The 14,073-nt window shown below is 57.6% G+C and overlaps 1 protein-coding gene across 1 annotated transcript; it reads left to right on the top strand.

The window, feature by feature from the left end:
- The first annotated feature begins 3,365 nt into the window (after positions 1-3,365).
- Positions 3,366-8,744, top strand: CD40 (CD40 molecule). The gene is given in 10 exon segments (XM_060233505.1): positions 3,366-3,431; positions 5,389-5,488; positions 5,958-6,086; positions 6,182-6,285; positions 6,287-6,329; positions 7,120-7,213; positions 7,459-7,520; positions 7,757-7,870; positions 8,429-8,454; positions 8,613-8,744. Coding segments are annotated over 10 exon segments (870 nt in total).
- Positions 8,745-14,073: the final 5,329 nt, after the last annotated feature.

The raw sequence follows: 14,073 nt of genomic DNA, 5'->3' as shown, positions 1-14,073 counted from the left end.
GGGCATTATGATACTGGCTGATTTGTTTTCAATTCCCTTCCTAATAATTCCCAGCATGGCGTTGGCCTTTTTTATTGCAATCGCACACTGTCTTGACATTTTCAGTGAGTTATCCACCATGACCCCAAGATCTCTCTCTTGGTCAGTCTCTGCCAGTTCACACCCCATCAACTTGTATTTGTAGCTGGGATTCTTGACCCCAATGTGCATTACTTTGCACACACACACAAAAAAAATTATTATTATTATTACTTGGCCACATTGAACCTCATCTGCCACATTGACGCCCACTCACCCAGCCTTTGGAGTGCCTCACAATCCTCTCTTGTTCTTACCAACATGAACAATTTTGTGTCATCTGCAAACTTGGCCACTTCGCTGCTTACTCCCAACTCCAAATCATTAATGAACAAGTTAAAGAGTATGGGACCCAGTACTGAGCCCTGCGGCACCCCATTGCTTACCGTCTTCCACTGCGAAGATTGCCCATTTATACTCACTCTCTGTTTCCTATTAATTAGCCAGTTTTTGATCCACAAGTGGGCTTGTCCTTTTACTCCTTTGATGAGGAACTTTATCAAAAGCTTTCTGGAAGTCAAGGTAAACAATATCTATTGGGTCCCCTTTGACCACATGTTTGTTCACCCCCTCAAAGAACTGTAACAGGTTAGTGAGGCAAGATCTTCCCTTGCAGAACCCACGCTGAGTCTTCCTCAATAATCCGTGTTCATCAATGTGCCTACTCATTCTGTCCTTGATAATAGTTTCTTCCAACTTTCCCGGTATTGAAGTCAGACTGACTGGCCTGTAATTTCCCGGATCTCCTCTGGAACCCTTTTTAAAGATGGGGGTGACATTTGCTACCCTCCAGTCCTCAGGAACAGAGGCAGATTTCAATGAAGGATTACATATTTTTGTCAGGAGATCCACAAGTTCACCTTTGAGTTCTTTCAGGACTCTCGGATGTATGCTATCTGGACCTGGTGACTTATTAGTTTTTAATTTGTCTATTAGTTGTAGGACCTCCTCTCTTGTCACCTCAATCTGACTCAGGTCTTTCAATAACCCCTTCCAACATTAATGGTTCTGGAGCAGGCAAACACTTCTCATCTTCCACAGTGAAGACGGAGGCAAAAAATGCATTCAGCTTCTCAGCCATTTCCCTATCCTCCTTCAGTAATCCTTTTACCCCTTGGTCATCCAAGGGCCCCACTGCCTCCCTGGCTGGTTTCCTGCTTCTAATATATTTGAAGAAATTTTTATTGTTGGTCTTTATGTTTTTTGCAATATGCTCCTCATAGTCCCTTTTTGCCTGCCTGATCACTGTCTTGCATTTGATTTGCCATAGCCTGTGTTCCCTTTTATTAATCTCACTTGGGCTAGTTTTCCACCGCTTAAAGGAATCCTTCTTACCTTTTACAGCTTCCGTAACTTTGTTTGTTAACCATGCAGGCCTTTTCTTATAGCTGTTTGTGCCTTTCCTAACTTGTGGTATATATTTTATCTGAGCTTCTAGGATTGTAGTTTTAAATAGCCTCCAAGCTTCCCCAAGGGTTTTGACTGCATTTACCTTTCCTTTCAGTTTCCTCCTCACATGCCTCCTCATCTCAGAGAATTTACCCCTTTTAAAGTTAAATGTGGTTGTGCCGGTCTTTTGGGGCAACTCTCTATTTATACAAATGGTGAAATCAATAACGTTATGGTCACTGCTCCCAAGCGGTGCGATCACTTTTACATCTCTCACCAAGTCTTGGGCATTACTTAGGACCAAATCCAGGATCGCCCCACCCCTGGTAGGTTCTGTGACCATCTGCTCCATAGCACAGTCATTGAAAGCACCTAGAAACTCAATCTCTTTCTCTCGACCAGAACACATATTGACCTAATCAATCTGTGAGTAGTTAAACCCCCCCCATTATGACACAACTGCACAAAGCCCTCACCAGCCTGCCAGGGCAACCCTGAGCTTACAGACAATTAAATACACAGCAAGGTGTCGCCGGCACCTGGCTGACACCCTCTTCCAGAGCTCTGGACAATTTTGTTCAGCAGCAGCCTGACAAAAGGCAGAGGTGACAAAACAGGCCTTAGTGGCACTCCCCGAGACAGACCTCACACTCTCCAGAAGTCCCTCTCTCTTCATGACTGGACAGAAAAGAAAGAAAGCAGAAGGCTGCTGAAAGGCAAGGCCAAAGTGGGCTGAAGATGGCTGGCCAGTGTGCTTCCTTCTGAGTCCAGGCCCAATGGCCAGTCGCAAAGGACGATGACGGGCAGATGTGTCCCCCTGGATCCCTTCCCTTTCAAAAGGAGGAGGTGGCTGCATGGAACAAGCCATGGAGGAGAGTCACGGTTGCAGCAGCCTGAAGCAAAGTGCTCAGAGGATTAGAGGTCACATTTTTAAAAGTGCAGGAAATAATATTACCTAAGTGTGCAAACAAAGCATGTAGAAAATGCAAGCTGTACACACACGTATCATTCACGGTTCTGCCCCTTTTGGGGAGAGCACCTTACTGAACTGGGGGGTATTATAATGCCTTGCCTTGATGGGTGAACTGCCCAGGTCCACATGATAAAGGCCATTCGCCATAATAAGCTGGGGGAGGGTGGGGTGCTGGTCTGCAAGGGAAGGGCTGGATCCGGTCGCACAGGCAGCCTTCTCAAGAGACCAGGCGTCTGGCATAGGGGCCTTGACTCGCCTAAGCCCTGAAACTCCTGTTGGGTCTGGAAGGGGCTCTCTGGGCCCCAAATCCAGCCATCCGTGCATGAGGAAGGCAGGAGCTCCTCTGTGCTGGCCCCTGCAGCCACCCGAAGAAGAGGTTTCAAACTCCTGATGGGGGTGTCTGAAAGGGCTGAGGCCGAGGCTGGAAGAGACCTTGGGGCCCCAGTGTGGTAAGTGGGTGGCAATGTTGCCGCCACTTGTGGCAGGCAGGCAGGTAGGGAGAGGCAAACTCCCCGCAAAGGGGTGCTGGGGACGACTCCCCCCGTCCCGCCACTGCTGCTGCTGGCAGAGATCTCCGGCCCGGCCCGGCCCAGTTCTGGTGGCGGCTGAACGGAGGAAGCTCAAGCCACAGTCTCGCAGCAGCCGGGCTGGTCTGAAGCAGTCGAACAAAGCAGGAGTCAAGTGGCACCTTCAAGCCCAGCCAAGTTTTACGCAGAGCGTGGACTTTCGCGCGCCCTCGGGGGAGTCAGAAGCGCCCCCAGCTGAGGAGGAGGCGGGGCCCCCGGGTGGGCTAGGGGCTGAGCGGGGGCGGGGCGAGGGGCGGGCCTGGAGGGGCCGGAGCCGCCCGATTGGCTGGCCGCCCGGTGGGGCCCCGCCCGGCCCGAACAAAAGGCGCCGTCGGGGCGGGGAAGGGCAGGGCAGCGGCATGACGGCGGGGTGGCTGCGGGCTGCGGCGCGCCGTGGCCTCCTCTTGTGCCTGGCCTGCGCGGCGGTGAGTTGGGGGGGGCTGCTGGGACGCCCCCTCCCTCCCCCGCTCTGCTCCCCCCACCGGCGGCGGCGGCTGCTGCTGCTTGGAGGGGCCCGGGAGAGGGCGGGAGGGGGGCGACGAGGCAGGCGGAGGGCGCGCAGCGGGGGGGTCGGGGGGGCAGGGCGTGGCCAAGGCGGCGAAACTCCCCCCCCGCCTCCGCGGCCGGACCTCCCCCCCCCCCCCCGGCACCGCCTCTCCGCCGCCCGCCGGCGCGCGCCTCCTTTCGTTTTCCCTTCTCTGGGTCCGGGGAGGCGGGGGCGGGGGCGGGCTGGGGGAGCGGGGGCCAGTCACGGGCCTCCCTGGCAGGGCTGTTGTGGAGGCAGAAGGGAGAGGCGAGGGGAGCCAGGCAACCAGAAGGTCAGCTCTGCTGGGCTGTCTGCAGAGGGCTTGGAAGGCTGCCCTGCCCTGCCCCTGGGGGCTCCTGCCTGCCCCCCTGGAAGCTGCACGTGGGGCAGCGCCGGAGAAAGGGCAGCTGAGGGCAGCCCGGACTGTCGGGGGAGGGGGGGGCGGCGGGGGCGGGCGCCGTCTCTGCAGGACAGGAAAGAGACTCCGATTCAGGAAGGACAGCAAAACTCCGGATATAAAACGCCTCCTTTTAGTGTCGTGTGAATGCACCGAGTCCCTTTTAGAGGCGGACTGGGCGCTGCAGCTGGAGGTTCCGTCTTGGCCTCTCCGCCTTGGAGGCCTCAGTGGTGGAGTCTGGGCGGGGGAGGAAGGAGGCCTGCCTGGGGTGGGGGGGGGACCCTCTGCACGCACAGTCATTCCACAAGACGCATTCAGCGGGGTTATTCCAGGTGGGAGAACCTTCTAGAAAGGGAATGGGACTCTCGGGTAGCGGAAAGCCCCTTTCCAAGGGAAGGCGACTGTGACCTTCACCCTTGAGTGTGTGGTCTGTACTCTTTGCTGGCTGTTTGTATTGTCCTGCTCTGGGTATGTTCAGCCTGGAGAGGAGGCGACTTCCTGACCTTGATGGGAGGTGGTGGGCTCTTCTTCCTTGGAAGTTTTTAAAGAGAGGCTGGATGGCCTTCTGACAGCAATGAAGATCCTGTGAATTTAGGGGGAGGGGCTTGTGAGTTTCCTCCATTGTGCAGGGGGTTGGACTAGATGACCCTGGAGGTCCCTTCCAGCTCTGTGATTCTTACAGTGTTGCATTCTCCTCTCTGCTGCTTGAGATGCTTCGTCTGGTCCTTTTTTGCCTTGCTTGTAACTTCTGAAATCCTCATCCTGTGCCCCGTCTCCTTCGACGGGATGGCCACTGTGTAACCCCCCTCCCCCCTTGAGTCTTGGCGTCCTCTGCGGCTGAGGGGCAGGCGGCAGCAAGGGGGGGGCTCTTTGCTCAGACAGCTCTGAAAGGGCAGGAAGCCGGTGGATGGGGAGGGAGGCCGGGCTGGCTGGCTGCAGGGAACTTCCAGTCTAGAGGCGGCTGACTGGTGGCTATGGAGCGGGAGGGGGGATACAGCCGGGGAGGCCGACATGAGAGGTGACAGGAGCCATTCGGACATTCTCAGGAAGGTGCCTGGCTTGAGCTCTGAGCTCAGCATGGAAGGCCCCGATCTTCCCTGTGTGGGATGCAGAGGGCGGTAAAAGCCCCAGTTCCTGGTCCCCACAGAGTCTACCGGAGGGGAGGTGTTGTGGTTTGGGGAGGGGGGGTGCGCAGGAGGAAGGCCGCAGCTGGGGGAGTCCCAGACACGCCTTGGCAGGATGGTGCTGTGGAGGGTCAGGCTGGCCTTTGTGAGAGCGGTGTGGCTGGATTGTGCGTTTCAGTGGGCAGCCAGCAACCCTGCAGACTGGCCGGTGAGGCCAGGCCTCCCCACGAGGGAGAGGGCCCCACCCAGCCAGCCCGTTGAGGGTGCCTCTGGGCCCCTCCCTCGGCTTCCTCTGCTGGCCCATGTGGGTGAGCCGCCCTCCTTTCCCCTTGCAGTGCCTGGCCCTCGACGTGCAGCAGAACTGCAACACGACTCAATACGAGGCTCATGGAAGGTGCTGCAGCCGATGCCCCACCAGGTAGCTGGCCCGGCCCGGCCCCCCCGGCTCTTGGACGTTGCCCCACCTGCAGCCTCCCAGGGCGGCTTGGAGCAGCCTACAGCTGAGCCCAGAGGAGGGAGGGAAGTGCTCCAGACGGAGCTTGTGCTGCTGGCTGGTGTTGGGGGGCGGGGCGGGATGCACCACATGTCCCGATGGAAGCCATCTTGTCACTTGAAGCTCCGCTTGGCCCAGCAGCACAAGCGGTTTCCTGGCTGCCTCTCAGCCCCTTCCCAGCAGCCTTTTGGGCCCCAGGCTTGGCTCCCTTTCCCAGCCTGGCCCTTCAGCTGGAGCTGCTCTCTGGGCTCAGCCCTTCTGGCAGGCACGGAGTGGGGCAGTCCATAGCCTGACATGGGGGCTGCTCTCTGCTAGCACTGCAGTGGACACAATCTCTCCTGGCAGGCCCCTGCTCCCGCCGCCTCTCAGCTCTTTCCGGACCCCCTTGCATGTTTCTGTCCTCCGTTGCAGGCAGGAGAGTGAGAGTTCCGTGTGCTGCTGAGGGCTCAGACACCATCTGCGTTCCATGTCAGCCCCAGCATTTCCAGGACACCTGGACCAGTCAGACGAGCTGCACCCCGCACCGCTACTGTGACCAGAGTAGGTGATGGTGGCTGGGGGGGGGGGGCTGGAGGAGGAGCCTCTCCGCGTCTGCTGGCCCCCCCCCAAACCTGGCTTGTCTCCCCCTCTTTCAGACGCGGGGTTGGTGGTGCGGGTCGAAGGGAATGCCACGCGGAACGTCCTGTGCCAGTGCCGGAGCGGCACCCACTGTTCCGGCGAGGAGTGCCAGACCTGCCGGGGAGAACACGGCCTGCGGTCCGGGCGAGGGGGTGGAGCAGACAGGTGGGTGGAGAGGGACCCACGTGGGGGGCTGACCCTTGGCCCCCGGAGGTGCTGGGGCTGCAGCAGGGCCTACTCTGGCCTGGAAACCCGGCCTCCTGGTTAGTGGGGGGTGGAGGGAGCTGCTTGATCGATCGTGCAGGGATGCACTCTGCACATGCTCAGGAACAGCCATGTTCTCCCAGGGTCATTTGAGCCTGTCTGCAAGGCGGAGGAGTAAGTGGCATTTTCCTGAGTAGCTGCTGCAGTCAGCAGCCGTGGGGGTGGCAATCGTGGCCACGCAAGCCCATAGGAGACCCCGACGTGTGGGGAGGGCTCTGGTGGCCACGCCTCTGTGTTGGAACGCAAGCTATTTACATTCCAGCCATTATAGAGTTAATGTTGTTTATCTGTAAGTGAGGAAGTGATGTATTGTGGCTTAAATCCAATTAGGAACTCTCTCTCCTAAGGGGGCGGGGGGATGTGAACACAGTATTGATCAGTTGGCACCTTGTGTGTGGAATTTTTTTGACCTCCTATGCAAGGGTGATGAATTGGTCTTTTTCCTGCCTCAGAGTTCTCTGGGAAGAAGCAGCAGCTAACAAAAGGGTTGTAAAAGTAGCCAAGTAGAAGACAGGATGTTTTTATGCTAGTAAACTTTATGCTAGCTGCGATAAGCTTAAATCTCATCTCCCCTTATTGCAAGCCTCTGGATTTTAAAACGCATTTTGCAACCAATGGTAGCAGAGGCCACACTCTGGCTTGAGCCCCCCACGTGCTGCCCTGTGACCCCCCCCTCTCGCCCACATTCCAGCCACCGACCGGAGGGACACCAGCTGCACCGCGTGCCCCGTGGGCTTCTTCTCAAACGTGTCGTCTGCCACGGCCTCCTGCCAGCTGTGGAGAAGGTATCCTCATGAGATGCTGCCGGATCCAAGCCAGGCGAGGCAGAGGGGGCGGTCCTGCCACCTATAGGCCAGGACACAGGCAGCTTAGCTGGTGGTGGATTGGGACCAGAGGGGGTGGGAGGGTCTGTGCAGGGGAACGCAAAGGCCCCCTCCCATGCAAGTGCAGCCACTGAGCCCCAGAGGGTGGAGAAGGGGGTGGGAGCGGATGGGCTGCCTAAGGGGGACGCTGGCTTCTTTCTCTGCAGCTGTGAGGCCGTGGGGCTTGTCCACAAGGCCAACGGGACACGCTTCTCAGACACCATTTGTGGTAAGGGAGCTCCTCTCTATGGGGGGCGGGGTGGGGCAAGGGGAGAAGGTTCTGGTTGGAGCATGCGCTGCCCCAGGACTCAAGGGAGAGAAGACTCTCCCCTCCGCAGTGTGTTGGAGAGGACTGTGGCTTGATCTGACACTGTGCTGTGTGGGTGGAGGCACTGGCAGAGGGGAGGGGGGATGCCACTGTGTGTGTGGGGCCCGGGGGTCTTATCCCTGCTTCCTCCCCTGCAGAAGAGGCCCAAAAGGCCCGCTCGGGGGTCTTGGTGCCAGCTGCTCTTGCCGCCGTGATCCTGGTGCTGGGGTGTGTGGGGCTTCTTCTCTGGCATCGGCATTGGCGTCGCCAGGGTGAGTCTTGTGGGGCCGCTCTCTCGGGGGAGGAGGGTGGCTGCCTCCGTCTGTCGGCCAGGGCAAAGGTGTGCCCTCTGCTGTATCTGTGGGTCCCTGCCCCAAGGCGCTTGCAAGCAAGCGTTTCCAGCGGAGGGGAGGAGGAAGCGTGACTCTCGGCCAGGGTAGCACCAGACGCTCCTCCTTTGGAGGTCTTTAAGCAAAGGCTAGATGGCCACCTGAGAGCGATGCTGATGCTGGGAATGAGGAGGGCAGGAAGGGCTCCTCGGGGCTTAGTTTTCCTGGCCCCTTTTTATACGCCCAGGGAAATGCTGGTTGCCACTTTGGAGTTAGGCAGCAATTTTTCTCCAGGCCGGATTGCCCAGGGATCCTGGAGGGGTTTTGCCGTCTTCGGGGCCTGGAGCCTGCAGGGGTCGCTGGGGTTGTGGGTGTGTAGGGGAGGAGGGGTTTGTGAACTTCCTGCATTGTGCTGGGGGCAGGACTAGATGATCCTGGAGGGTCCCTTCCAACTCTATGATTCTGTGACACGTCCTTTGCCTTTTCCCTTCTCCACCCCAGAGTTCCTGAAGCGGCACCCCCATCAGGTACGTACCCCTGAGCTGGCACTTGCACTGGGGGGGGGGAGTGAATGCTGGGTCGGTGCCCCTTCCCTGCTGCTGGCTCCAAGTGGCGCTGTGCCCCCCCCCCCGAGCCGCCAGGCTGCTGGTCCCCCTGCTGACGCCCGGGCCTTGGTCCCCCACAGGACCCCGCCAGGCAGCAGCCGGGCGAAAACGAAGAGGAAGAGGTCTGCCCTGCCTTGCCGATCCAGGAAACCCGGCCCACCCCCCAAGAAGAGGGCAAGGACAGCTGCTTGGCAGTAGAGGAGCGGGCCTGAGGGGTGGGCTGCAAGGGGAAGGAGGGGCCCAAGACCCCCCTCTAGCAGGGCCCTCCATTGCTCTCCCCTCCTCAGCACCCCAAGGGGCAGGGCCCTCTCGAGCAAAGCCATGGGCCAAATCCTGGTTCTCCCCCCAGTGGAGGCAGGACCCAGTTAGGGAAAGCAGCCCTCCCCACCCCCACCCCCCGATGGGCCTGACAGAGGAGCCGAAGTCTTCTCTTTCCTGCCTTGGGAGGGTGGCAGCTGCCCGCCTTTTGGGTGAAGACACATCCCAGGAGTCTCAGAAGGTGCTGGGAAGGACTCCACGCCCTCCTGCTGGGGACAAATGAGGCCAGCACACTCCCCCACCCTGCTCAGGCTAGGAGACCCGGCTTTGGCTCCCTAGTTGGCATGGCCTGAGCCATGAAATGGGGGAAGCACGCCCTCCTGACCGGCAGCATGGTGATTAACACCCCCCCCTTTTTCTCTGGCCTAGCTAGCCCGGCTGTCCCAAGTAGCAGGTTCAAATCCCCCCTCTGCCCTGGCAGCTTGCTGGGTGACCTTGGAACGCTCGCACACACTCAGCCTAACCTACCTCGCAGGGTGGTTGTTGAGGACCAAATGGAGGAGAACCCTGGAGGCTGCTGGGCACCGCCTTAGGTGGGTCCCCACGAGGCAGGGGAAGGGGGGTATAAATGAAGGGGATCAGTAGGTCTGTACCTGGTCCGTGGTGGGCGGGGGTGCCTAGCAGTGATCCCTCTAAGCTGCAGAGTCTTGTGAGCAAAAATTCTACTTTGTGAGCTACTGTTGGTATTTATTGAAGTTGTGAGCTGCTGCATCCATGAGTGTGCTCTGGGGTCATCTTTCCTGAGCTAAGACAAAAATGTGTGAGCCAGAGGCTAAAAAAACTCAGCTAGCTCACACTGCCTCACCCAGATTCTCTCCCTCGGACATGGTAGGGAAGGGGGTGGCCCTCTGGCCCCACTTGCAGCTACCAAGAGACCCTCCCAGCTGTCCGTCCCCTCCCTCCCTCCCGGCTGGTCCTGGGCCGTGTTGCCTGCATCCTTAGGTTAAGGGTGTTACTGTAAATGGGAGTTTCTGCATTTTATATTTTTACATAAACTGTGTCCAGCAATGTTTGTTGCCTGCTCGTTTCAAGTCCCTCCCGCCTCCGTTCCCTGCCAGTGACGCTCATGGGATCTGCGTTTGACAACACACAAACGGGGTCAGGCTGCTGCATGGGAAGCTGCCTTCTACTGACTCACTGCCTTGGCCCATCATGCTCAGCTTGGTCTACTGAGCCTGGCAGAGAACGGTCTTCCCCGTTACCTCCCACCTGGTCCTTTCAGCTGGAGATGCTGCCGGGGGTGGAAGGGGTGGAACCTGGAATTGAACTTGGGACCTTCTGCACGCAAGGCAAAAAGGCTCTTCCACTGAGCCCCCATATTTCCTGTGTGGCCCTTGTTTGCGTGACTGGGGCTGGTGTCCCCCTCTTCAGGCAGGGAGCCTCCATCACTGGCAAACTCTGGACTTGGGTGTGCCTGAAGGCTGGAGGAGGGGGGTGTGGATGCCCGCTGTAGGGGAGAGGGCAGCACAGGGAGGGGTCCTGCAAGAGGGGAAGTCCACAACGGTCCCTCCTCCTGCCTCAGTTCCTCCTGTGCTGCAGACAGCCGACCACTGGAGTCCCAGCCCTTCCCACTGAACAAGGGCCCCCCGCGATGAAAGCAGCCCCCTTGTGCCAGCCCTGAGCGTTCCTTGCTGGCTGGGCAGAGCCTCTGCAGGGGCACTGAGTTGGGGCTTCCAGAGGTGTGCAGAGTGGTTGTCCCCCGAAGGAGCAGCCGCTGCAGAAAATGCTTCTTGACAGGCCTGGAGTGAGAGCCTGCATCTCTCACAGACAGTACTTTCTCCGAGGCCTCAGGCCAAGAAAGGTCTTTCACGCCCGCCCTTGTCTGGCCATCTAGCCGGGGATGCCAGGGACGGAGCCCCTTTGCGTGCCAAGCAGGCTCTCTGCCTCTGAGCTGCAGCACCTTGAATGGAGCTCCGAAACCAGCAGCCTGCCCAGAGGAGTTCAGCTTGCTGCGGCTGAAAGAGGAACGGCTGCATTTTGCACCCCTGGCTGCAGGCCCCAGACTGCCTTCCAGAGCAGCTCCAAAAAGAGTGTTGCAGCAGTCCAGACACGGACGCTCTTGTTGCCGCAGGAATTAATGTAAATGTCCAAAACAGCAATTTCACATCGGCTACAGCTCAGTATGAGGCTTCTTGAGCTGTAACTGATGTGAAATTGCTGTTAGAGACACGCTGCGTCCCCATTTTTAAAAATTATGTAAAGAATCTATGCAATTGAATGTATATTGGTCCCAGGTCTGACTGGAAGACTGGAAAGAAACAAGTACTTAATCTATTGGCTTGTCACCACACTACTTGGGGACTTGAATGTACATGTTTTGGACATTTGGACTGGTTTCTATATACCTCTTAGTAAATTGGTCACTAGCTGGCATTTTTTGTTGTGTGACCCATTATAGTGACCTCTCTCGGATTGTGTTCTATTCAGGAATTAATGTGGCAAGATTGTCTGAGTCCAATTAGGGACCAACAGCTGGCGGGGGGAAGCCTCTTTTTGCGTCCAGATGACCCTGTCCCTCCAGCAGCAAGGCAGGGTCCAGAACGGGCGGCCAAACTGGCTTGGGAGCCGCAGGTGGCTCTTTCGCACATATATTGTGTGGTTCTTGAAGCGCTCACCGTCCTGTTGGCCAGCTTGGAGAATCACTTGTCCAAGCCAACAAATGGTTTGGAGAGTACAGTTAATGTTGCTTTCTTTCCACCTCCACCTCCCCCATCTGTTTGCTTTCTTTCCTTTTCCTTGCGGCTCTCAAAAGATCTGACGTTCTTGTCTTGGGGCTCTCAACCAGCTGACATTTATTCTGTGTGGCTCTTGTGCTAAGCAAGTTTGGCCACTTTTGGTCCAGAATGCCACCCCCCCCCCCAATGCCTGAGCCATGAAATGTGGGAAGCATGCCCTCCTGCCCGGCAGCATCTCCCTCGTGTCTAGATTGGACTTTGGCTTGTTCACTCTCAGCCAGAGATGCCAGGCACTGACCCACGATGGAGGCCGCGTAACAGACCTGGCCGGCTTCAGAACACCTTGGGGGAGGGGGGCTCCCACCTCCAAAGCCCCAAAAGGCTGTAGGCAGGGGTCATTTTGTAGAAAAATAGGTGGTGGAGCTCCTTAGCATAACTCATGAGCATATGCCCCCCTCCCAGCCAAAAGCAACGTGATGCAAGAAAGGAGAGCCCTGGGGGAGTGAGGCCTGCTTGGGCAGGCGAGAAGTTCCGTTCAGTTTATTATTACAGTCCTTAACCAGAACATTTTAGTCATCTAGAACAACCTTAAAAGTACCTTATAAAAAGTCCCACCGAGAATCTGCATGTTAACATTTGTTGACTTGAGGGTTATAACACTAAAAAAAGAATTTAAAAAATGACTGTTACGTGAGGGCGATCTGGCTGCAACATCGGGCACCCCATTGATCGCCTGGGTTGGTTCGGCTGATCTGGCTGCCTAGACGGGTCTCCTCCCTCCCTCACCGCTGCATGTGCATCCCTCCTGAAGCTGCAGGCTCGGTGGAAGAGGGCAACCACCCCAGATAGAAATCCAGCCAACCCAAGAAGGCCTCGCTCCCCTGGGGCTCTCCTTGGCCACCAACCCCTACAGTCAAAAGGCCAGCAAGCCACCCACCGCCCAAATTCATATCAGAAGTGGAGAAAGGGTGGTGAGGGCTGCTGGGGGTGTGGCAAAGCCCCTGGGGGCTGGCTGCCCGCTCTCATCCAGGGATTGTTATGCAGCTGCACCTGCTATTCAATGGACAAGGGAGGTGGGGGGGGGAGAAGGGGAGCCCTTAGAAAGGTTCAGAGATGTGCTCCTGTGAGCTGCTGAATCTGAGGCCTGGCTGTGCGTAAAGGAGGGGGAAGGCCAAGGGACAGGCAGGGGCCCAGGTCTTTTTGCCCCCAGCCCAAGTGGAGCTGCTGCCTGTGCCAAATCCACAGACTGGAGCCAGGGACCTTTCCGTGCCCCGGGTGGCCTTCCCCTGGCCCCAGGGCAACCAGACGGGCAAGACGGGTTGGGAGCAAGATGGGGGTGGCTGCGGGGGCTCCAGACAGTTCTTTCTGGGTTCCTGTCTCACCTTCAGCAAGAATTGCCAGGCGCTGCTGGGAACTGCTCCTCTTGCGGTTCTCACCCCCCCCCCCCCAGTTTCTTGCTGCTTTTGAGTTTCCTGCTCCCCTCCCCCTGGCAGCCCCACAAGAGAGGTTGAGGTCTAAGGAAGGGCGGGGCTTGCAGGCCCATAGCCAGGAAATTTTGGGGGGAGGGGCTCAGGTGAAAAAAAATTGGTGGGGGGGCCGCAGGGCTTGGCTGCATCTTCCCGGTTCTGCTTTCGACCTCCAGCTGCCCCCAGGCGAGGATCACTTCCCCTACTCAAGAGAAAGCCCATGCCTGCCTGAGCGGCCTGCAGCAGGCCAGAGCCTGACTGTGGAGGGGGGGGGGGTGCTAACGGGGAAGAAGCCCCCCCAACCTTGTCACACCTCGTATGCACATTTGGAGCACCCCTACAAAACCAGTTACATTGAAGGATCACACGTGACTAATTTTCAGTCTGTTGCAGCAGGCAGCTAAAATCCTTGTGCTGAAAAATGGCGCTTTCTCCCATGAATTGCTTGGCAGTCTGCGGAACAGTCGGCCACTTGCAGAAGCGGGATGGACCATTGGTGGGCGGGGTTGAGGCTTCTAGCTACCCTCTCCATCTCCCCCTCTGCTCAAGCAGTGACATTCGCTAGCGCTCACAGCCCTCTAAGAAGGTTGGGTTGGAACGTGCTGTTCTAGCAGGGAGGAGCAAGAGATGGCCGTGTGTTTCAGTCCTTGGCAAAGTTGCTGCCGTTTTAACTAAGCCGCCAGTGCAGAGTGACAGCCGCCAAACAGTCATGCCGTTCTGAGCAGACTTTCATTTGTTGCTGAGGGCTTCAGGAAGGACATAACTCTTCTCCACCCCTTTAGGATGCAAGCTTTTCGGCCCAATAGGCAACCACTTCCTCCTTCGGCTGGTTTGGGAAAAGGGCTGTGGTAGCACGGAGCCCCTGTTCACGCGGGCCCCACGATGTCTGTGGCCTTTGCAGCCCCCAGGTGTTGCTGCTTTCTCGCTCTCTCTCTCTCTGTCCACCATTCTCTCGCTTTCCCCCGCCCCACCCGCTGTTGTTCTCTCTCTCTCTCTCTCGGTTGTCTACGGGCCTGCGGGCTTCTCTCATCCTTCTGTTCCAAGCACGGCAGAACCAGAACAACCTAGATTTCAGGCTCATA

This window comes from Heteronotia binoei, chromosome 2, assembly GCF_032191835.1.
Source record: "Heteronotia binoei isolate CCM8104 ecotype False Entrance Well chromosome 2, APGP_CSIRO_Hbin_v1, whole genome shotgun sequence".
NCBI classification, from domain to species: Eukaryota; Metazoa; Chordata; class Lepidosauria; order Squamata; family Gekkonidae; genus Heteronotia; species Heteronotia binoei.
Note: the sequence above shows the minus strand (reverse complement) of the source record. Positions and strands in the feature narration are given on the sequence as shown.